Below are 25,359 nucleotides of genomic sequence, written 5' to 3'. Positions count from 1 at the left end.
CCAACATATTATTTGAGATCTTGATAATTTGGACATAAAAGTACTGAATTCAGTAAAAATACAGAAAATCATATGCCTGGACTGTAAATTTAAGGTATTAATTGTAAATTAGGCTTTGGAAAAATAAATACCATTTCTCCATTAAGGCACTTTTTAGCCCCGATAATAGATTTTTTACCTGGAAGAGATCCAATTGCTTTACCTGCCAGATATGCTTCATGGAATTCAATTTTGGTGATCTGATTGATCACGTCAACCTCTGAATATATTCCTTTCAGGCAGTTCACGACAGGTCTAGCCTTGTGTGAAATCTATAAATGCACTGGAAACCGATAAAGCTCCAAAACAATATTACGTCGAGCTCTACGATCTCAGCCCTATATCTTACACAAGTCCTGACGGATCACAAAAGAGCCTACTTTAACTGGTGAAAGCTAGAAGGACCTGTGACATAGTCGCAGAGAGCCTATGTTCTCTTTACTTATAAGCACCGATTTGGTCTGAACAATGATTCTCGACTTGACTTAAAGAAAACCATCCCTTCAACGTCATGAAAGTGGGCCGACGTGATATTGAACGGATCCACAGGCATGCACGTTTTTAAGCGAGGCACCCTGTCTTCTCTTGAATCTAAGTTTATGATCAGATTTTGTTGCCCTGTGTAATATTTTTCACAGACATTGTCAGTCACCAGCTTATTTTTATTTGTAATTTTGCACATAACATAAGAGCTATGAAAGTCGAGGAATACATTAAAGCCGAGTATATTCAGATGATGGAGTGACCAGAATCTCTGGACCTGAATCCCATAGAACAAGTCTGAGAAGCTCTTGAGCGAAATATTTCATATAGCCATTCTGTCTCAGAAACCTTCCGAGGCTAAAGACTGACTAAATTGAGGGGTAAGAATATTATCCAAAGATTTTAGATTAGTCTCCAAAAAGTTTGTCCTTCTCAAAAATCAAGAGAGTGCGTTATATCTGCATTGCCGTCAGGGAATACCATACGTCATACTTAAAGCTCCATGTCTTTTTTTTCAGCATCATTTTTGGATTATTTTACTGTCATGCCCAGAAACTCTTGATGCCGAGTTCATGCCATTTTTCAATCTATTAACACCACATTATACTATGGTGTATTTTCATATTCATAAATTTCACTGGATTCGGTTCATTAATTCCTCAATTTTTCTGAAAAAATGTGGTTTGTTCGAAACTTTTGGACATGAGTGTCTTCCTTGTTTGTAGTTTTTTCAACGTTATGCAACAGACTCAGATGAAGTTGAAGTAAATGAGGAGCATGTAAAGTGCGAAAAAAATTACTGTGGTTATATGGACGATCAACTTAACACAGATCAGGCTTGGAAAGAAGTAGAATTATGGCATGTGCACTACAAAATCACAACTAGCTTATCACGAATGTTCAAAGTAAGTAATAGTTTATTTTTTTTTTATAAATATCGTAGAACAGCCGATCCAATCTTTAGTTAATGATTACTCATGTTCGACTCCGTAGCCATGTTATTCTAAACCCAATCCAGAAGTCAAGGGAATTCACGGATCAATTATAGGAGGAAGTTTGCCGGCTTGGAAGATTTTATGATGGTACTAACCGGCATTTGCGTTACATGGGGAGGAAAATCACGAAAACCTCCCGCGGTTAACCTGACGACAACAGTACACTAACCCGTCATCTGTCTGCCACTAAGAATATTTTACGTCAGCATTGTGGTCGGTACTAGGCGGGTGAGGAATTAGAATCAACCAGTCATTGCTGGGATTCAAATCCGAGTCATTAAAAACATGTTTTGCTTAATCTAATAAAATAAAACCACTGAGATGAACAACAAATATTAATAAATAAAAAAAACTGAAATTGATTTAACGTAATAGTATCAATATCTCTCTTTCAGTTTTGTACATGATTTCGTAGTGTTGGTCATAACCGATTTATTGATTATTTAGGTTTTTTTTTCAATCCGTTCGAAGCTATAATAATATACTAAAAAAATTTAATAAGCACAAAATATTTTTTTCCCTACGAGACTTTGCTCGGGGAAAAAAATTATATTCATTAGTCGGGAATTGTATCTGAAACACTAAGTATTGCTAAACAGAAAGAAAAAAAATTATAAGTTGAAGCCATTTAAAGTCTATTTTTATTTTTCTATTTTTTAATTAATAATTCCCAAAAGAATCTTAACTCGGTCTTAATGTCTGGAATGCTCTTGCTCCATTTCGCCTATTAGCGTTCAACGCCAAGCAAGCGATTTTCTTGGAATGTTTGTAGACTATTTGTTCTGAAGCTTACTTACCTTGTTCTTCCACCAGAAAAATACTCAAATGGTGTCACTTACCTCCTTCTTACCCAGAGAATCATCGAAGTTTAGAGATTTAGCATTATAAATGAATGTTACATATATAAATAAGACTATAAGAACTTTCTTCGGGAAATCTTATTAAAAAAAATTTCACTCAACTTGTTTTTCCTCCCGAAAAAATTCAAATAGTATACTTGCTTCTTCCACTGAGCTCTTCAATTATAGGACGTTTGTGTTAGATTTGTTTTAATCCCAGAGTAGCTGCAGAAATTTTTTTTCTTTGAAAATAAAATAAAACAATTTCGTTGTTACTGTTCACAAGTTATTTAATTTTGCTCAATCGCTTACTAGCTATTTTACTCTTTCTTTCATTTTTTTTAGCTTTGTGTTTGTTAGTTTATGACAGGAAGTGAGCGTAATTTGAATGGGTGATAAGATTTGCTAGTAGCAGTTAAGAAATAATTGTAAATTGCATCAGGATAGGGCAAAGAGTTCTACTTGAGATTTGTAAGCTTTTTATACTGTCGTTAAATGATCAAAATTTTGATTGATGTCAAATAATAGATCAAATTTCGATAGATGTTGAATGGTATTTTGTAATAAAAGATTTGCTTGTAGCCGACAGGAAACGAATGAATATTGCCACCCATATTGCAGTACATTGTGAAATATTGCATTGCACAATGTACCCATGTTCTTTGTTTTACAAAAACTTCCCTTCCATCATAAAAATTTAAATAGCTGCAAGTAATTATTAAAATGAGGATCTAATTTTGTAAAATAATTCATTGATGATTTCATCTCTTATAGAAACAAATTTATAGATGATGATTTCATTTCTTATAGAAACAAGAAGGAAAAAAAAGAAAATGATAAAATACAAGGAAAACTTGTTAATAAAATTAAATGAAAACACCCCCTTAAAATTACCAAACGGAAGCGGTAATTAAAAGAAGAGCTAGCATAAATATTAAAACCCTGGACAAGACAGGATAGAAGATCAAATGAATTTAAAAAAAATCTTAATCTTAAAACTCAGGAATAAGACGAACTAATATATTGAGTACGAAATTTATTGGGAACAGAAAAAATGACAAAAACTCAAAACGAAGTGGATTTAAAAATGTATCAGTTGTAAAAAGAGCACTCTGCTTCATAAAATAATCATCTGCTTTTAGCAAGGAATAATTTATTTATGAAAGCAGACGATTTTTAAGGAAAGCAGGTGTGATTCCCCATCAGACAAAACTTGCAAATGATACCACACCTCTTAGGAATCAGAATTCATTCAATTAAAAAATATTATTTCTTTCCTAAATATATTAAATAAATAAACGTAGCAGAGGGTAAAAAACTTTTTGTTCTTAATAATTAATGTCTCATCCGAAATTATAAATTAAGAATAACCAAAATTAAGTAACTAAAGAGGATTAAAAAAAAAAAAACGTAAATACTTTCGAAGTAGAAATTTCAAGTTCCTAACTCGAATATCCAACATTCCAGAAACGCTTAAGAAAGGATGCACTTAATAACCATCGGTCCCGAATTTTTTTATTTTTTATAAGAATCCTCTATTGTGCAGCGCAAATTATGGTTGAAAACCGGAAGAGTGAAATCCCGCAATTTAATAGGGTGTCAAATTCCAGGTTTCAGGGTAAAATTCTTGTTTTCCCTGACAGTTCCTGGTGCATACGAACCTTGGTCACGTAATTCTTTTGTAGGATTATTAGTACTAGCCGTGCAAAGATGTTAATGAAAAAAACAAACAAAAATATTTAATAGCATTAAAATAATTGAGCTTGGTCCAATGTGCACCTGGGCCCAATCTCCCCCTATTTCATTTTATTACTGAGTACTAGAATTTTAAATATACTAGGGGTTGGATAAAATTATAGAAGCACTTCTACACTAAACTCTATGTAAACAATTTATCTTTTAGCAGCAAATATTTTGGAAGATTTAACATGGCGAATTTGTTGGTACCATTTGAAAGATCATGCTTGCAGTTTTCAGAAATGTTATTTTTACCAATGCAAAATTCAACTTTACCAAAATGAGGAGAAGAAGTTAATTACTTCTTTCTAGCTTTCCTTCCAGCAATTCTGATATCATTCTTAATTACTGCAAGTTATCTTAGAATGTTTTTTTTAGTTTTAAATTATGTTATTGAAAAGAAGCTTTTAACTTCCTATTCTCACTTTAGTCAATGCAAATTTTACATGGTTAAAAAAAAAAACTACTATTTCAAAAAGCTTCAAACATAATCTTCCAAATTGTGCCAACAGTTTTGCCATGTGAAATCCTCAAAAACATTTGCTGCTAAAAAAAATATTGCTTACATAGAGTTATTATAGTAATGTTTTTCATAATTTTGTCCAAGCCCTATATATTTGTTTAGATTTTTGAAAAATAACCATTAATAAATCACAACACATATTTTTATTTTAACTTTTCTAACAGATTTCTATCTCTTTTAGCCAGATGTTAAGTGGGCAGTTTTGACAGAAGATGTTTTCATTCGACTAAAAGATGGACAAACCACTCTTTTACAGAATGCAGTTCGATCTCTGGCAACTAATATTGATTTATAAATCAAAATTAACTGAACTTTAAATACTTTGAGCATATTACTTGCACATGTTTAATAAAAGAGACTGAATTCAAAACAAAAATGTGATTCATTAATCAGTGTCATTCTTAAAAATATTGAATGTTAGAAAGATTTTTGTCACCTAAAATTTACTACTATTTTTAAATTTAGAACAAAATATTCAGCGTTTTATTATTTATTTACTTCATAAATTTTGTTTAAAACATAGCATAAGTTTAAAAAGTTTAACAAACTTTAGTTGATAAATTAAATTTTATTTACTTATTATTATATCTAAACTAGTGAATATCTAAAACAGGCAGTTAGGTTCGCTAAAAGGATTAGAATCAAGCTTTTAATCTTGTTAGTTTGGAAATAAACTTAGGTCCTCTTTAGATTTAAACAAATATTTTATTTAGTTTTTAGAAAAGCATCTTTAAAAATATTAACTTAAAATTTCACAAAGAGTTATAAAAAAAAGAAAAGAAATAGTCTATGTTATTCTCACAAGCTTAGTTTTTCTATTCCCTTTTAAATATTTGTAAAACCGCATTTTCTCAATTTTCTTTTTAATTTCATTAAAAAAATAAATGAAGAAAACAATCACAAAATTGTATGGCTTTTTATATAAAAACACCTAACTTAAAATTAAACATCTAAAAATATACTTCTTTAATGTTTTTTTCTTGTTGATATTTAATTTTTTGACCAGGGATACATAAACTTTCTCTTAAAAGAACTGATAAATTCAGTTATAAATTGATACAAAAAATTTCTTAAATATCCATTATAATATACAGTAACCAAAAAAAAAAAAGTGTTTCTGCAGAAAAATTAACATCCAAGATATTTTGTGACAAATAGCTTTATGTTAAAGATAATGAAAACTTCCCTTTGTACACTTCCCCCTTTTTTGAGGGAAATGGGGATGATTTGAATTTCTTCTAAACTAGTAAGAGAAAAATATTTTACATGTCAAATTGAATGAGACTAATCACAAGACGATTGGACTAATAATTTAGAAGTTATTATTTATGTAAAAATTAGTATTTGTACCTAATTACACATCTGATATTGCTACATAAACAAGAGAGACATTGTTTCTGTGTATTTTTTGTTTGATTTAATCGAATGAGACTGCACACAAGTCAACAGAAGAAATAGTTCATAGGTTGCAAGAATTTTCATGAACAAAAAGTTATATCTTGCTATCCTTTAACTATCTGAACATGTAAGGTATACTTTCTGATGTAATTTTTCATGCTGAATTAAATAAAAGATCTATCCTGACACAATCAAATAAGAGTTTTCTTCCCAATAAGTGCAATTTTGAAAATAGTACTTATTATACAAAAAAAAAAAAATCTACTTTTGAAATATTAGTTTTGATTGCAGTTAGGTCAGGTCACAGAGATAAAATTATCACTGAACTATATGAACATGTAAGGTATACTTTCTGATATAATTTTTCAGGCTGAATTAAATGAGATCTATCCTGACACAATCAAAATAATAATTAATAAGAGTTTTCTTCCCAACGAGTGCAATTTTGAAAATAGTACTTATTATACAAAAAAAAATCTACTTTTGAAATATTAGTTTTGGTTGCTGTTAGGTCAGGTCACAGAGATAAAATTATCACTGAACTATATGAACATGTAAGGTATACTTTCTGATATAATTTTTCATGCTGAATTAAATGAGATCTATCCTGACACAATCAAAATAATAATTAATATGAGTTTTCTTCCCAACGAGTGCAATTTTGAAAATAGTACTTATTATACAAAAAAAAAATCTACTTTTGAAATATTAGCTTTGGTTGCTGTTAGGTCAGGTCACAGAGATAAAATTATCACTGAACTATATGAACATGTAAGGTATACTTTCTGATATAATTTTTCATGCTGAATTAAATGAGATCTATCCTGACACAATCAAAATAATAATTAATAAGAGTTTTCTTCCCAACGAGTGCAATTTTTAAAATAGTACAGTACAGAACCCGTTATCCGGAAATCACAAAACCGGAAAACCAAAAAACCGGAACGAAATTCGATAAATTTTCACGCTATTTAAAAAAATTTTTTTATAAGATTTTAGGATTTTTCTTTCTTTTTTGAAAGATGTTTACCTTACCATCATTTTAGAAATAATCATTAGTGTATTACTTCATCGTTTTTTCTTCTTTTTAATATTATTTCTAAATATTTTTCTATTTTTAGTTGGGTTTAACAATAAAAAAACGGCTTTTTGTAGCGATTCAGAAAACCGGAAAAATCAGTTATCCGGAATAGCGATGGTCCCGATCATTCCGGATAATCGGTTCCCTACTGTACTTATTATACAAAAAAAAAAATCTATTTTTGAAATATTAGTTTTGGTTGCTGTTAGGTCAGGTCACAGAGATAAAATTATCACTGAACTATATGAACATGTAAGGTATACTTTCTGATATAATTTTTCATGCTGAATTAAATGAGATCTATCCTGACACAATCAAAATAATAATTAATAAGAGTTTTCTTCCCAACGAGTGCAATTTTGAAAATAGTACTTATTATACAAAAAAAAAATCTTTTGAAATATTAGTTTTGGTTGCTGTTAGGTAAGGTCACAGAGATAAAATTATCACTGAACTATATGAACATGTAAGGTATACTTTCTGATATAATTTTTCATGCTGAATTAAATGAGATCTGTCCTGACACAATCAAAATAATAATTAATAAGAGTTTTCTTCCCAATGAGTGCAATTTTGAAAATAGTACTTATTATACAAAAAAAAAACTACTTTTGAAATATTAGTTTTGATTGCTGTTAGGTCAGGTCACAGAGATAAAATTATCATTGAACTATCTGAACATGTTAGGCATACTTTCTGATATAATTTTTCAAGCTGAATTAAATGAGATCTATCCTGACACAATCAAAATAATAATTAATAAGAGTTTTCTTCCCAATAAGTGAAAATAGTACTTATTATATATATATATATATATATATATATATATATAAAAATAAAAAATCAACTTTTGAAATATTAGTTCTTTTGATTGCTGTTAGGTCACATTCAGTTAAATGAGAGAAAAAAATAAGCATGAAACATTACCTCAATTGTCTGTACAACATTGCAAAATGCAAGTACAAAATTCAGAGATAAAAGTTAGAATTTAGAAAAATATAGGATTTTTTTTAATAAAAAATATGACAACTAAATACATTACTTTATACATATTTTCCTTATATAATCATAATAATTAAAAACTCACTTTAATTATGATTAATAATTTCAAAAATAAAAATATTATTTTAATTTATTGTACTAAAATTAAATTCCGCGCTTGAAAATAATATAATTAATATCTCTTTATAGATAATTTTTTCAGGAAACATTTCCGTTGACAATTTTGAACTATTTGTGGCCAGGATCTATCAGCCATTTCTTTCAGGTAATTTTGTTTAATTCCAATTGAGACATTGGCTGTCTTCAATCATTGACTAAAAATTCTTTAAAGAAAAGACAAAAGATTTTTTTAAAACTCTCACAGTAATCTTTAGTACTATACTATTTTTATACCAAGATTTTTTTAATAGTCTTGGAATGCAGATAATTGTTACTTATAACAGTAGTGTTAAAAATATTTGTTCTTGTTTAAAACTGTTCTAAAAATTGTCATCATTATTGTGTTTTTTATCATAAGTAAAAGCTGTGTTTACCTGCTAGTGTAGTATAAATTAGACAGAAATGATTATTAGAAACCAATAAACCTATAAAACTCATAAGAAATATTAATACATTTATTTCTGTTGAAATTGTGTGTACATTTGAAATAATTAAACAAATCAGTTTAAGGCAATAAAATTTATTTAAAACATTAAATAATTGCACTATTTATTTAGTTAAGGTGTGAGGCGTTTTGGGTCTCTTGGGAACATAGATGTCTTCCTAATATTATTTAGCCCCAGATAAAGCATACACACACGTTCCAAACCTAATATTTGAGAAACATGTTTTGCACATTAGTTATAAAAATTATTATAAAATTATTCAAATATGGCATTTAATGCTTATTTATAAAGAAGATTAAAATTAATGCATTCACATTAAACAAATAGATACTAAAAAAAATTTATCCAAAAACAATGCTAATCAATTTACAACACAAGATATAATACTGGCATACCTTTGAGTGAAGATTTTTTTCTTCTTTTTGCTAAACCTATTTAAGATTTTTTTCATTCTTTTTTTTATTTTTTTTTTATAGGTATTTGTAAACAAATAAGTTCATCAAGATGTTGTTCAAATTTTAGAGAAAATACTACTACTAGGATAAACATTTTAGGAAATACTGTAAAAAAGATAATAAAAAAAATATAATAGGGAACGATAAAAACGCAGTAATATTTACATAAAAACTCAATATTCTGCAGTCTAATAGAAATATATATGTAATGACAAGCGCTATTTATGGAATGCTTTATATACTTTTATGCAATGTGTAGTGATTTGTATTTCAAGCATAGTTTATAATACTTAAAAATAATTTTAAACTATCAGTAGAAAATAACAATAATTTGTAAAGTAGAAAATAATTTGTTTTTGCAGTTACTTATTAAAAACTGACTATCAGTTATATCACACATTGGCTTTTTATGTTCTAACTTAATATCACAATTTGAAAATAAATAAATAAATAAAATTAGGAAACTCCAAAATCATCCAAAAAAGTTCAAGGAAATTGACTAAGGACCGTCTTTTTGCATACAGCAAGTGCTCATTTATGTCAAAAGTAGAAATTATAAAAATTCTCCAAGAAAAATACAAAAATAATGACATTTCATGTTTTGTATACCACTTGAAGCATTTAACATTAATAGTTTGTTTACTTAAAATCACAAATTCGGATTATAAAGTAAATTAATTGCGTCATGTTCTAATCTTCAGAGATATCTACCCCTAATAATTATATCAATCGAAATATGAAATAAAAATATAAATGTTCATATTTATTTTCAAGATAATAACTTAAAGAACATAAAAGTTTTTAATGTACAATTAATAATTTAAAAGGAATTTGAAACTTACCAATACCTCCGCCCGCATGAGGTGGTGCTCCATATCGGAATGAATCAATATAGCTTTTAATTTTCTCTAAATCTGGAAAATATTTAAGTAAGATTAATCAACAAAATTGTAAAAAATCAAGAGAATATAAATATTTTTATACTTCAAAATACTACATATATGAAATAGTTATATTCATAACTCTTAACTCTTTCTGTTATCACATTTAATAAAATAACATTTATATTAAATAATGCTTCAATAAATGAATAAATAAACAATGCTGCAAATAGGGTGGTTTGGGTGATTACAAGTGTATTCTCAGTCAATTCAAACAATGCAAGAAGTCACTGTTCTCTTTTAGTTTTCATAAATTTTACTTCATTTCTTCGTCTAGATCACTGCTTAACTATAGCTTTATGAATCTAGGACACTGGACAAAAATATAGCTTACATAAGCATTAGACAATTTTATCTATCTATCCATCAATGTATCCATCGGCGTTACAAAACATCAGCTTGAAGCTAGCGCTAACCCCTGATTGGTCAATTTGTGAGTTAAACAGCATACATCATCAACGCTCAGATTGAGCAATGTCTGACGTCTGAATCAACTGCAGTTGGATTACAACGTAATGTTAACGACAGAAGCAATGGCAGAGAACATCCAACAGAACATGGAAATCAGCCAAGATTTTGATTTTAACATTAAACATAGCTTCTTCTTCCTCTTCATTATAATCAGATATAATGTGTTTTTTTCTTGGACAAAGTCATTATTTGTCCTCTAAAGCACTAATTGACAATAACAAAATCAATACAAATTCAAAATAAATATTTGTTTACGTCATTAACGCATGCACAATGCGAGATAATGTCTGCATTGGAGTGACTGCTCACACACTGAGCTAATAAAACAGTATTTTGTTGGGGTCAGCGGCACGTCAACTTCCCGCTGAAGCACCAGATAAGGCGCTTGTCCTAAGAAACCAGGCCTTGGGCTAACAAACTAGTATTTCGTTGGCGTCAGGGTAATGTCAACTTAACATTGAGGCCCATATAAGGCGCTTGTCCTAAGAAACCAGGCCTTAACAGTGGACATTTGGTTAAGGCCATTGAAATTCGACTTGGACCATTATAAAATAATTATCAGTGTCCCTCAGTTCAAGCATGCTCAAATGTCTTAGGATGCGAATTCATTTCACAATAAAATAAACACATTACTTTTCAGAAAAATTCTGCATATACATTAATAATTGTTTTAAACTGCATACTCACCAACTCCTAGTGAAGCAGCTCTTTCTGAGAGAAAATCAGGGTCATGAATACGTTGAGCACCAGATATAATCTCTTCACCTCTCATAAACATATCATATGAATTAGATAGTTTCTGAAAAAAAAATTAGATCCTTTATCATTTTCTATTATAAATTTTAAAAAAAGCTTATAAGTGGAAAATGTTAAGTTGCTGTCATCCAAATTAAATTATAAGGAAAATCAGCATTAGAATATATATGTAACAGACAAAGCGAGAATGAAAATTAAACAAAAATGTTTAGAAAGGTTATAGTTTAAAACAAAAATTTTAAAATATATGTGGAAGCACTTCATTATGCGAAATATTTTGAGAAACTTTTACAATTAAAATGACAATTATTTTCAACTTCTTTAAACATTATTTCTGATGAAAGATTTGAGTCGAAAGTTTCACTAAGAGGTTTACTATTTTCTATCATAAGCATACCAAATATTATTTAAAAGCTTTTCAATTGTCAAAAAGCAAATAAATAAATAAAATTCCTTAAAATTAATAACTATAATCAGTATTCGGGGAAAATAGGTCTTTCCTGCAAAACATACTTTTGTTTTACTTAAAAATTTCTTTAAAAAATACAAAATTTATTCATTTATTTTTCCCCTTATAAATATATATTTTTAATTATTTTTAGAGAGAAAAAACTTGTTTAAAAATATATTTATTTTGCAAAATATATTTAAAAAAAAACTATTTTCTAAAGAGCCGGAATATTGTTACAAATTTATTTGCATTAGCAACACAAATTTTTAACAGGCTAAGTTACAAAACTAAGTGCGAAGAACATACTTTCTATTCCTGTAAATGAGCATGCAACTGTATGCAACTATATAACACAAAAAATATTTTTATCAACATCTTTTAAAAGGATGAACAAGCAAGAGATTTGGGTAATATTAGTACAGTTAATTAGTTTTTATAACTCTTGAGAAGAAAAATTGAACACAACATTTATCTTACATTTGATAAAAAAAATAAAGCTTTGTGTTCATGTTGAACTTTAATGGCGTAACATTTACAAAGCAATATCGTAAAAACATGTTTTTTAAAAGAACTGTTTCAAACTAACACTTTAATTTGTATATAAAATGCACAAATATACTTACAGGATTGACTGCATCAGGCATAGTGTAGAAAGGACGAATTGCAAGAGGAAATTTATCCAAAATATAAAAGTCTGTGTCATACTAAAATAAAAAATAAATATCTTATTGGCTTTGAGAAATTAACAAAGTTAAAGTTAAAATATAGAGAAATTTTTATTGCAATTTCCATAGTATAAGATTTTATATCCTTAAACATTACATACAACACTACTACATATTTATTCTTAGTTCGTTTACTTTTTCTTATCTATAAAATAAATGAATATGTTTATAAAATAAAGGTATTTGTTGAAATGCTTTAATTTGATAAAACTAAAAACTACCTAGCTATATTGAACAATACATTAAAACTTTCAAATTTAGCTTTGTAAATTTAATAAAAACACTTTGATGAGAAAAAGCCTGATTTAAATAAAGCTTTTTTTTATAAAAAGGAAATGCACAACAGAATCTTTTCTCATACCACTATAAAAATATTTGGCTGGTTGACAATTTTTCCCTCTTGGGCTAACTACTAGATTTCAAAAGAAAATATAATCTATAATATAATATTTGTCATAATATTATATATATATATATATATATATTATATCAAAATTCCTCTAGTATTAACTTATTATAACATGTTAAGATATAATAAAAAAAACACATCTTTAAAATTATTATAAAAATATTCTCAACTTATTTTTTTTTTAATGATACGAAAAACTTTAATTTAGAATAAGTAGTGTAATTAATTTAGTAAAAATAATTCTTTTTCGTCCCTAATTAAAAGGAAAATTTATTCTTTAGGGAGTTTTTTAACAATTTTAATTTTGTTTCAGCATATTTACTATATAGCTAAAGTTTATTCTGTTCCAGGGTAATTCCATGATAGAGGGACAACTGGAAATCGAAATTTTTCACTTGTTTTTATTTTTTATGAATGTGAATAAAATTATTTTCATCGTGGGTGACACTTTAATAAATTTCAAGACTGCACTTATCTTTGGGCCGATTAAAACTGCCTAGTGCTTACTAAAATTAACATAAGCTTATAGCTCATGGGCTGCTAAATATATCTTTTTATGAGAATAGCCTACATATTATATTAGATTTGATTGTTATTTTTTTAATTCATAATTTCCTTAACGTATTTTTTTCAGCAAGCAAAACACAAATAAGAGCTGACCTTGTATATCTTTTAACACTGATCATTTATTAATACACGAGCAACTTTTTCTATGAATCAGTCATATCTGTATTTTTCACTTCATTACTAGTGCTTTGTCCTAGCTCCATAAATTTCCCTTTTTAAAAATAATTATAATGTAATTTGGTCCAGCATTTAAAAAAAATAAAGGAAAAAATAATATCTCAAGCAGATTCACAAGTACAAGCAGAAAATATAGTTCAGTCAAACCCATTCGTTTATTTCAGTGTGATATCCTCACTTGTTCATTTTGCGACAACTAAGAAAAGTAACAATGTTTTCATTAAAAAGTAATTTTATAGTTTTATTTCAGCAGAAAATATTTGTACTATTTTTTAAATAAAAAAATATGGAAAATATGATTCTTTTGAAAATTCAATTAAAAAAACAAATTGGAAATAGTTTTAAACAGAAAGACAGAATTCAATCCACTAATTTTTAAAAGAAAAAAACTGATTTCAGTCCTTAGGGCTGAAGGCTGACACCCACATATATATGCGTTCACAAAATAAATTTGTGTGTCAATAATATATATATATAGTTTTTTTTTTTTGTCAAATATATCAATGAAATTCAGGCTTTAAGTGAGGGACAAAACCATGGAATTACCAATCACTTTTTCTTAATAAAAATAAATACAATTTCATTCCTCTTTTAAAACTTATATCTTGCGAGTGTTTATTTAAAAAAAAATCCTCTTTCCAGCAGTTTTTTCTTTTTTTTTTGTCATCTAAAGCACAAAATATAAAATTTACTTCATACTTTTAAGGAACACAATGAAAAATACTCAAGAGTACTGTGTTACTATCTATTACTCAACAAAGAAAATTTAAATTTTTTTAAATCTATGGATTCAGGTAAAGAGGTCTGTTTAATAAATTAGAAAAAAAAATATTAATATTTTCTTATATAATATCAAATTGCCTTTGATAAAGTAAATAAATCTACACAAATTTTAAAAGAATAGTAGTCCAAAATTTTCATTTTGCACACTAATTTCTATACACTTTACCTAATCAAACCATCAACATTATTTTTTTACCTTTGCCTTGACAATTTTTCCAAGTAACTTTTCATCAGGTGTACTAAGATCATCTTCATCACCAATTTCAACACCAGCTTCTCTCAGCAGGGCTAATCCTTGGGAATAGTCCAATCTTAAACTATAATTATTTAAAATTAATTGCAATTATTTCAAAAATAACTTTAAAAAAAAAGGCAAAAACATTTTAATACATTAGAGCAAAAGAAATTGAAAAACAGACAAAAATAGTTTATATTCAAGATGCTGTTTACAAAATATTCAAAATCGTAAATTTGATATATTAAAATGTGTTCAATTTTTACTCTATCACGAACTTATTTCTAGAGTAATATTTCAGGAGTTAAATGCTCCAGTGATTTAAATTTATAAGCTGTAAAAAAATATGGCATGGTTTAACATGCTAGCTATACAAAAAAATAAATAAATAAAAAATAACATTCAATGATAAATATTACAAATTAAAAACAAACCTTGGCTCCAGAAACTTAAAAGGTTCAGCAGGAAATTGTTTATGAATAGTTTCAATTTCTTTAGAAAATCTGTAAAAACAAAAAACCATTCTTTAAAAAAAACATCATTTCAAAACAGACAGTAAAAATAAACATGCTGTTTTATTCAAAACTGTTATTATTATTAAAACACATGAATTAAGATAAATCTGAAGAAGAGAAAAATTGTTTAAAAAAAGTTATATCAGTTACAAATGTTAGATGACAGAATAGTATAGAAAATTTTCTAAGAAATATTTTACCAATAACTTATGAAAGATTTCTTAACATGAACCTGTTTGATGCATTTTTTTTTAATGCTTTACAGAGTGCGTAGCCAAATTATTCAACAAAAAATAAGCACCTTTTATGCACTCTAATAATATTTTTAAGCACTTTAAAAGAATATCATAATTAGGCAGGGTTAGAAAGTTATTGACAATTGATGTTTTTATCTGGTTTTAACAGTCATGTCAAAAGAAATTCTTTTGGGATTGTTTTTAACAATCGTCAAAATGTTTAAATCATGCAAATCGAATGGCGTTTTCATAAGCTACGGTCTGACAATGCGCCGAAATAGATTGGGGTTGAATTAATTGTGAAAATGTTGAACAGAAAAATGTGAACTGTGTCTCTCTGCATAATTCGTAGCGAAAATCAACATGGTAAAGGAAAAATCTCAATTTGGAAAAGGGAAAATTAAGCACTTTTTAAAAAAGCACCTTTAAGAGCTTTTAAAAAAATGAAAATCGAAACTAAGCACCTTTAAGCACTTTTTAAAAACGCGACACACCCTGTTTTATTTATTAAATAATAAATCATCTAACCTGTCTCGTAGTCCTTTGAATATTTCAACAAACATTTCTCCAATGAGATCAACCACTTCATGGTAATGATAGTTGAATGCCATTTCCAAATCCAGTCCAATAAACTCACACAGATGTCGATGGGTGTTTGAATTCTCAGCTCGGAAAACTAAAGCAGATAAATATATTTTTTAAATCTGATAATTAAAAAAAACTATTTTTCTTAAATTATTTCATTTTTAAGGGAAATAATTTCATCAAAAAAAAAATAGCTATCCTAGCATAAATATTTGCTAAAATTCAATAGATTAGGTCATGTCAGCTTATTTATTAAGAATAGCAGTAGTATTCAATTAACGTCACACTAAAGTTGCACAATGGGCTATTTGAGACAGTCTGGTAAACATCCCTGAGAATGATTCAAAGACATGCCACCTCAATTTCAAACCTCTGCAGAGGTAAAGGATCCCCCCAACTTTGGTATCTTGAAGGCCAACACACTAAGTCAAGTATTTTACAGTAGAAAAGTTTAACGAGAACCGATATGGTGTACTCTCGGCCCCTTCACAGGCTGATCAAAGTGGTCATCTACCTGATAACTGACTGCTGCCAGTGAAGCTTAACCTTGGATATTATTTAGGGATCACGTCTTACGATCAGTCCACTCTGAAATTTTATTAAGAAGAATGACAAACAGAATATAAAACAGATCAAATTTATAAAATTAAGTACTAATTTCAGAAAACCACCGATTATGCTATTATTTTTAAATCACACACAAATAAAAGTACTAAAACAGAAATATTACTCTAATAACAACATATACTTAAACTTATATAGTTATTAGATCTTTAATATATTAAGTATGTAGCATTAACAACAGCACACAACCCATATAAGTTTTAAATACCAATTTATTATTAGAATTGAAATCTTAATTATTAGAAATCATAAACGTGTGTCTTTAAAAGAAAAAAAAAATCTCAATATTTAATAAATATATATATATTTGAAATAACAAGTTAAAGAACAAGGACACCTCATTTATATTTGTCAAAATTTGCCAATTCTCACAGAAATATATATTCATCTAATTTGATCAGCAAGAATCTTTATTGTGCAATAATAAAATGCCACAATTTTCAAGACAAGAAGGGAAATGTTTACTATTTACAGCAACCTGATACGAAAGGGTTAATTTAACAAATTTTATTGCTTATTTTACCAGCACCACAACTTTTAAAAACTGAAAAGTAAATTAATTTTTCTGGGAATACTGATTGTATATAATCAAAGCTACAACAAATTCTGTTTCAACTCAAAATTATTTTGTACATTAAATTTATATTCAAAATGTGTTAGCACTAGAGGAAAAGAATACCTGATCCGATTGTATACACTCTGTCAAAATCAGCAGTTATGGCCATCTGTTTATAAAGCTGGGGAGATTGAGCTAAATATGCTAAGCCTTCACAATACTTCACTTCAAACACATTAGCCCCACCTTCAGATGCAGCTAAAAATTACAAAAAAAGATAATATTACTGCTTCAAAGTATGATGAAAATTTTTATCATGTTCACAAATACCATAATAAGAGTATTTTATGGCATTACCAAATAAAATTACAACTAAACTCTTTATAATCTATATTATACTCTGAATTTAACAGTTTTCTTATATTTAAATGTAGTGGTTATTTATATCTTAAGGCTCAACATTGAAGTCATCTAAAAAATTGAATTTTAACCCACTTTTGGCCAAAGTTACAAAAAAAATTTTTAATAAGGTAATTAAGTTTTACATAAGCTCAATAAGTATTTTTTTTATTAAAACTGTCATGCATATTTTTCACTAATTTTATTTTTCTGTTAATGTCCAGAGAGCAGAAAAATAAAATTAGTGAAAGATATCTATATTACTAATACAGTGAAACCTCTTAGGAGTGACCATTTTTTGTTTCACAGTAAAATGCTTGTTAATGGAGGTTGGTTATTTTTAGGGGTTACTTTCATTGATTTCAAAATTTTATCCAAAGTACATGATTTGTTGCAAGTAATATTAAATTTACTCACTATAAATTTCTTGGTGTGGAAAAGTCACTTATGTCTTGTCATCATGATAACTGGATTAATAATACGCGGCCCAGTTAATAAAAGTTAGCGTCAATAAAAACTAACCCTACTGATAAAATTATGTGTAAAAACAAATTTACCAATTATGAATGATAGAAATATTTTAAATAAATAAACAATTATGCTTTTGCTTAAGCCTACAATTAATTTTTATATCATAAAAATTAGTTTGCTTTAAAGAATGAATACAGGTTTGTTCGTTGCACTCTGACAGCAACACAAGATTTTTTTATCTCTTTTAAAGATCGTCAAAAAGAGCTCTCTAAATAAGAGCAACTCACAAATAATTTGAATCTACTTATTTGTTTTGCTAATATTTTTTGTTTTGATATTTATTTATGTTTTCTTATTTGAGCTATTCCGCATTTGGTGCAGAGGTTTGCCCGGACGCTGGAACAGGTTTTGTAGGTCTCTCCTAAAGGTTTTCTTCAACGTAAAGTCTATAAACAAAATTCTGTGCCTCACAAAAGTGATCATAAATAGAGGAGGTCGCTACAGAGAGATGGTCTGGATCCTGGAGGTTTCACTGTACTATTAATAAAAAATTAAAATTAATATTAAAATATCTATATTACTATCACTATTAATAATATATTAGTAAGGAAGAATCAATAAAATATTAGTAATTCAATTGGAGTAAGTACTTTCTGTTGAGAAATTTTTAAACTTCTCTAGCTTCTTAACTTGAAAATGGTTATTGTCAAATTCATGCTTTTGGAAATGTAAAATTAATCATATGTTATGATGGGTTAAAGTTGGAAGTTCTGTAAATAAAATAACAATAAAAAAAAAATTTCATAAAAAGAAAAAATTATTTTCTTCCCGAGAATATAAATGAAAATGAGTGAGCACTCCAATTTCTATTTATTGTGATATTCAAATATGTAAAATCATAATAAATTTACAATAACAAAATTTACAAATTTCGCTTGGGCTACTTTTCTAATGATATCAAACCAATTTGCATCTTCTTTATGATTTTAGGGTATTAGATTAAAAACATGATAGTAGAATTCAGACAGATATGCACAACCTAAGACACATGAACCAAATGAGATCCTTGAATGATTAATAGGCAACTGCTTGCTTTCCAACCAAAAGTTAATTGGAAAAACTTCACAATCTGCACAAAAATCTCATGACTTGTTTTCTCACTTAAATGGTTTGTAGAATGTGTGCTCTTGAATATTATTCATGTATTTCAAATTGAGTTTATTTAATTATTGCTAGTTGGTGCACTTTATGATTGCTATTGGAGGCAATCTCTAACAAATTCATTTAACAATGAAGTGTCTTCTTTGAAGTAAATTTTGATTTAACAAAGGCCAATATACAAATGCCGCAAGCATTATTCCAGAATTTGTAAACAGATGCATAAATTAGATAAAAAGTTAAAACATTTAAAAAAAAAATACAAATATAGAAAATTTTTACCCGATATTATTTTTGGAGTATGAATTTCTTTGAATCCTTTTCCATGTAAGAATGACCTAAATAATTCACATATTCCACCCTCAACAGTGTAAATTGCATTGTTGGCAGCAGTTCTTAAATCTAAAACTCTATTATCTAATCTGGTATCTTGATTAACATGAATGTTTAAACCATCAGGATCCTATAATCACAGCAACATTCTTAAACAAAGAAATTCTAATATGCACAGTTGTAATATTCACATATTTTCAAAATTTATCTCTAGTTTTAATATCTAGAATGAATTTATTATGTAACTATGGAAAATTGATAATTTATATTCTAATTTTAATAGATCTCCTCATCTTACACTAAACTGTCAAAAAGAAAATTCTAAAGCAAATTATTAATAAATTATGTGGAATAATCTGTACCCCAAATTTGAACTACATGGGGTATTTTTTGTAACTCCAAAACAATTTTTTTTTTTAAATTCAAAGCAAAGAAAACTTTAAAAAAAATCTTAGACTGAAATTTTTTATGTAAAAAGCTAACACATCCCAAGTTTGTTGAAAAGAAAAAAATTCAAATTGACATTTTTCATTAATTAATACTTTTTATATCCTATCTTATTCAATCTTAATTAAAAATATATAAATAAATAAATAAAACTAAATTCCCAAAAACCTCATTTGAAAAATTTATAAAAATAAGATCAAGAATTTTATCCTTTCCTTTATAATTTAAATTAAATATTTAATTCATAAAATAATCTTTTAAAGTAATATTTATATTTAAACCTTAATATAATGATATTAGAAAACATCATGATTAATACTGCCCAAAAATTATCAAAGATAAAATATTTCTCAACAAAAAGAAATTACAGAGAATATTGTACATTTTCAATTTCAGGTCGAGATGCATCTTCAATTTGCAGTGGTAATCTAGCTTCGGAAGCACTAACAACAAATACCTGTAATGAGGAGTAAGGAAAAATTTGAATACAGAAATAAAAAAGACAATGTTTTTTTGTCAGTATGGCAAAACAGATATCATACATACAAGAACAAAACACATGTATTCTAAATAAATTTTTAAAAAAAATCTCACTAAACATGTTCTGCTTAAAATACATTATAACTGTTGTTGTTATAAAAGGACACAGTAACTGAAATTAGGTCAAATGTAATATTAGTAGTTTAAAAAAAAATATTTCTAATATTCGTATAAAAGTGCAGTGTAGTTCCAATTTTCAATATTTATTTGTAAACTTAAAAAAACATTGATTTTTTTTCTTCCTAAATGCAAGAAGTTATAGCTATTTAACACAAAGTCACAATTAATTTACAATTTTTTTTTTTTTAAAATTTTAAAAAAATATTGTAGAATATAAGAAATATACTATTTATGTGTTTCGTTTGAAATTATCATGGTAAATATACCTTATATTATTTACATGTAATATAATAAATAAACTCAGTGGCGCGACAGCCCATAGAAGGCCAAGGCCAACTTGTGCCCATATCAGTTTTCTTGACCTTGGGCTCTGGGGTGCAGATGTTCCGGTCAGGTGGTCAGCCAAACGCAGAACTCCCAGTGTTTAGTTCCCTAGCCTGCTTGGTACTCATTTATTAACCTACTGAAGGGATGAAAGGCTGAGTCAATCTTGCCCGGCCCGAGGATCAAACCCAAGACCTGTGGTATGGGAGTGCGAAGAGCTACCACTCAGCCACCGGGCGTCAATATAATAAATACTAACTTAAATATATATATACACACAGTAGAGCGCCGATTATCCGAACTGCTCGAGACCGAACATGGTTCGGATAATGGGAAAGTTGTTTAAAATCTAATGTAAATGATAATTATTTATGCATTAACTTCCCTTTGCACCTTTTGTAGGCTTAGGACTGGCAGTACTATCTAAAATAGCTCTGGCGTGTCTAAACTTTTTTCCTTTTAAAATTTTTAAATATTTTTAATGAAATTTTTTTTAAAATTTTTTTTTTCATTTTGAATTATTTTTATCATATTTCAGTTTTTTATAATTTTTTTGTCAATTACTGATTTTAAAACATTTTTTATTATTTTCCATTGCAAAAGAAATCCAGCAAAGATCTCGTTTCAAAGAAGACGCATTTTATTAGCAGCCATTTATCCCTTATTCTTTTTAAATAAATCAACTGAACTGGATCAACATCATTTTGACGTTGTAGACAATTCATTGCAAAATCTAATGGATTGCATGCTTCTATATGAGAAGATCCATTATCTTGGACTTGATCACCACTTTCTTTCACTTCTTCTGTAGAGTTCCGATTTTCATTCAAAATTTCATCATTTTCATCCGAAAGATCTACTGCTTCAGAAACTTCAGTTTCGTTTGTTTTTCTGTTAAGAATTTTATTCCAAGATTTAAGATTCCAAGCACTGTAATCACCAATTATTAACCATAAGTTACAACTACCCATTCCCCAATTATAGAACTTCAGAACTTATCAGTTCATAAACTCCTTCTGCATTCCAACCATTGTAGACTATCAAAATGAAGCTTGCATTCTTGGAAGACAATTTTCTATTGTAAAGGGCTAAAGGGGTATGTAGGTTTAACTGTATCACAATTGTACATGCATGTATGGCAACTAAAAGAAAACTGCTAAAAAGGTTGTAAATTAAATATGGTCTTCAGATGTAGGGTGTATTATTTATTCTTCTCAATTTAGAAAAATTGTCAATAGGTTAAAAAGTATTCTAAACTTAAAAAAAAAGAAGAAGAATTCAGACACAGGTCGGATAATAAGGGTTCGAATAATCGGCGCTCTACTGTATATTTTTTTAAGAATATCAGAACAAAAATTTCTAACTATAATGTTTCCTTTCCTTGCATATTTTATGCAAAATTAGACAAGCACCACTATCAAAAAAATATTTTCTTTTCATACACTTTGTTTTAAAATATTTAACAAAAAAATTTCTTAAAATAAAAACTTAACATTAAAAAAAAGGTGAAAATATCACACAGAATAACATCTTAGGCATAAAAAATAAATTTACGAACAATTAACTTAAAAAAATTAAAAGAGAATTAATTTTGAACAAAAAATACATTAAGTTTATTTTCAAATTTGTTGAATTATTAAATCAGATATTATACACCATTAATATAAAAGTGTTACTCTTTTTATAATCAAAATACTCATACCATATATATCAAATGCCAATATTCAAAAAATAGAATAAAAATATCAATATTACACACAATTATCTCTGTTTCTTACTTACTATTTTTCTTTTTTTAAGGGAAAAAAAAAAAGCCCAACAGAAGTCAAAATCTATAGTTAAAAGTCAATAAAACACAAGTAGTAGAAATCTTATAAATTAGATAAATTTTGTTTCCTCTTACTTTTGAAACATGCATTTCAACATTCTGTTGAGAACAACTCTCAATTTTTATAGGAGATGCTTTGATGTAACCTTCAACATCAATTATTGATTCTTTTGTTACACTATAAAAAAATTAAAAATTATTTAAAGATACAATGTGGTAGAAATGATAGCAGAATAATAAAATAAAATTTTGTACAAATTTATATTGTTGACATTAATTTGGAAAAAAATTTCTATTTTGTCGGTATACAATTTAAGCTAATGTTTATTTTTCAATGAATATGATTGCGAAAATCAGTTGATTAAGCAAATCAACTGAGTTGATTTTCATATAAATTTATGAATAGTTAGTTCACACTATCTTTTTTACTTTTTTAAAAAAAAATATTCTGTGTGTCTTTTTTTTCTCTTTGCCTTTCTGTCTTTATTCATTAAGTGTCTGCTCTTTTTAAATCTTTAAGGGTAGTAAAGATTTTTATTCTTCTATGCATGTCACGTTTTTTATGCATACTGTGTCAAGACTTTTGTTTCTTTAGCCACACAAAGGAGATTTCAGAGAAGAGATTTAAGTTGAGTAAGAAGATTATTTTCAATTGAGCACATCTTAAAATTTTGATTTAGGTATTAACTTGGCACACGAGTGATGTTGATGACAAGGCATTGCAAGTCAGTAGATACAAGGAAATGTAACTTTGTTATTGATACAGACTTGCAATCATGGTATCGTCACGTGGGAGCTCTTAGATGTTTTGTGAACCTGATTGAATGATGTTATGTCAGTCGCCAGATACATCAAACAACAATAGCAAATTTATTTGTGAAAATAAATAAATTTGTTTTTTATGTATAGTTTTCTTCTATTGAAGGAAACCGGAACAAGGAAGAATGAGGACCCAGAAGCAGAAAGTGCCTAAAACTGCGACGTACGTCGCAGAACAAACGAGGTCCTGCAGAACAATTTGTATCTTGAATAAGTGACAGCATATTCCTGCGATAATAATTTATTAATAATTCATCGTCATTAACAAAATTTTTCACCTCAAAAGTGATTGAAAAAGTAACAAATCAAGAATGTTTGCCTTGGTTTAAAAATAATGTAGAGTATCTGTGTATGATCCTGTATTTTAATAAATGAAAATATGTATTTTTCGGCGGAAGAGCCGCGGCGCTATCGAAAAAAAAGTTGTTTTTTTTCCTACATGCGGCGCTTCCGATGCAGCGGCGCTTCCGACGAAATATTTTTTAGTAGCAAAAAAATTTGTCAAGGAAAGTTATTTAAGATGGAATAATTTTCTGAGAGAAAGACTATTTAAAAAAATTAATAACGAAGTCGACGAAATATTCGCCCATATCGCGATCTGCTGCAGAACATCGCCAATTCTTAGCAAACTTTTTGGCAGCAGCCTGTAAGAAAATAAATAAACGAAATAATAATTTTAAAAAAACATCGCATAAGGAGAAAATTTAAAAGGTATGCATCTTGTATCCACCCCCAGCTTAAGGAAAAATCGCAAGCTAGAAATCTATTTAGCGCCTTGGCAATTGTAATTTGAGCGAACAGAAAAGGAAGTATAGGACCCTAAATCCAACACTCACGGGACTGACAAAATGCCGAACTTCGGATCTCTTTCGGAAATTCCAATATGGCCCCCAAATTTTACTATAATTCAATTCCACTGTTAATTTCAGAAAAACCAATAAATTTAGTCAAGTTTCGATCGTAGATTATGATGGGGTGAATTTAAAACTGGCCCATCTTAAGAGAAATTTTACTAATCAAAATAATAATCTATATAATATAATCAAGAAGAAATAATCAGAATCCTATGAAGAAGAAATAATCGTTTCTTCTTTGGAGCGAGATCATAGTTCTCGTTTTTTCTTTTAGATAACATTTTGTTTTAACAAAAGACGCTTACCTCGCAAGAAGAAAAAAAAAAGCTAACAGGGAACTACAAAAAAAAATTTTTTTTTTAACAATTAATGCTAAGAAACTAACAATGAATAACAACTAAAAACAAGCTAAAAACTAATAACGATAAAAAAAACAAGCAAGCAACAATTAACAAGAAAAAATAAAAAGCGGCAAAATAAAAAAAAAATTATGAATCGAATAAAAAACCGCAAAAGGGATAGAATTCATTTTGTTGTCCACATGGTAGTTTCAATGTCAACTGGGTGTGGCCAATTTATGGTCAAACAGAAGAGGGAAATTTGGGGGTAAAGCACAAGCACAGCTGTCAAGATTGATTGATCAGTTTTTTCCAACTTCCATTTCTTTATTTTGTTCATTGGAAATGCAAGTGTTTTTACTTCTCACTTTATTTTAAACTGCTTAAGAAACAGATGTTTCTTTTGACACAGATTTATAATTTTTTTTCAAGCTTTTTTATTTTTAAAAGATAAAATAAAGTAAGTTACTTCAACAGAATAAAATTCCAAATAAAAAGAATATAGCTGATTTTTTTTGTCTTATCAATATAAATTTCTTA

The 25,359-nt window shown here is 27.9% G+C and overlaps 2 protein-coding genes across 4 annotated transcripts in view; one reads left to right on the top strand and one right to left on the bottom strand.

Moving 5' to 3' along the window:
* The window catches only part of LOC107452431 (protein ced-11), a 76,711-nt gene extending 71,719 nt beyond the window's left edge, over positions 1 to 4,992 (top strand). The window contains exons 28-29 of one of the 2 annotated variants that reach the window (XM_043050967.3): positions 1,248 to 1,427; positions 4,798 to 4,992. In XM_043050967.3, coding sequence (XP_042906901.3) covers positions 1,248 to 1,427; positions 4,798 to 4,911 — 294 coding nt within the window. In that variant the 3' untranslated portion in view covers positions 4,912 to 4,992. The remainder of the gene's footprint in view (positions 1 to 1,247; positions 1,428 to 4,797) is intronic. The other variant, XM_071185639.2, reaches the window with a different exon arrangement.
* Positions 4,993 to 8,760: 3,768 nt separating this feature from the next.
* AspRS (aspartyl-tRNA synthetase) overlaps positions 8,761 to 25,359 on the bottom strand; it is a 24,517-nt gene continuing 7,918 nt past the window's right edge. For both annotated transcript variants that reach the window (XM_016068927.4, XM_016068928.5), the window contains exons 5-15: positions 22,884 to 22,986; positions 20,379 to 20,453; positions 19,499 to 19,679; positions 17,312 to 17,446; positions 15,952 to 16,099; positions 15,107 to 15,175; positions 14,634 to 14,754; positions 12,400 to 12,480; positions 11,257 to 11,368; positions 10,000 to 10,071; positions 8,761 to 8,905 (exon numbers count right to left, since the gene is read on the bottom strand). In XM_016068927.4, coding sequence (XP_015924413.3) covers positions 8,814 to 8,905; positions 10,000 to 10,071; positions 11,257 to 11,368; positions 12,400 to 12,480; positions 14,634 to 14,754; positions 15,107 to 15,175; positions 15,952 to 16,099; positions 17,312 to 17,446; positions 19,499 to 19,679; positions 20,379 to 20,453; positions 22,884 to 22,986 — 1,189 coding nt within the window. In that variant the 3' untranslated portion in view covers positions 8,761 to 8,813. The remainder of the gene's footprint in view (positions 8,906 to 9,999; positions 10,072 to 11,256; positions 11,369 to 12,399; positions 12,481 to 14,633; positions 14,755 to 15,106; positions 15,176 to 15,951; positions 16,100 to 17,311; positions 17,447 to 19,498; positions 19,680 to 20,378; positions 20,454 to 22,883; positions 22,987 to 25,359) is intronic.

This window comes from Parasteatoda tepidariorum, chromosome 5 (genome assembly GCF_982258835.1).
Source record: "Parasteatoda tepidariorum strain Cologne lab strain chromosome 5, Ptep-v5.0, whole genome shotgun sequence".
In the NCBI taxonomy this organism is placed as follows: Eukaryota; Metazoa; Arthropoda; class Arachnida; order Araneae; family Theridiidae; genus Parasteatoda; species Parasteatoda tepidariorum.
Note: the sequence above shows the minus strand (reverse complement) of the source record. Positions and strands in the feature narration are given on the sequence as shown.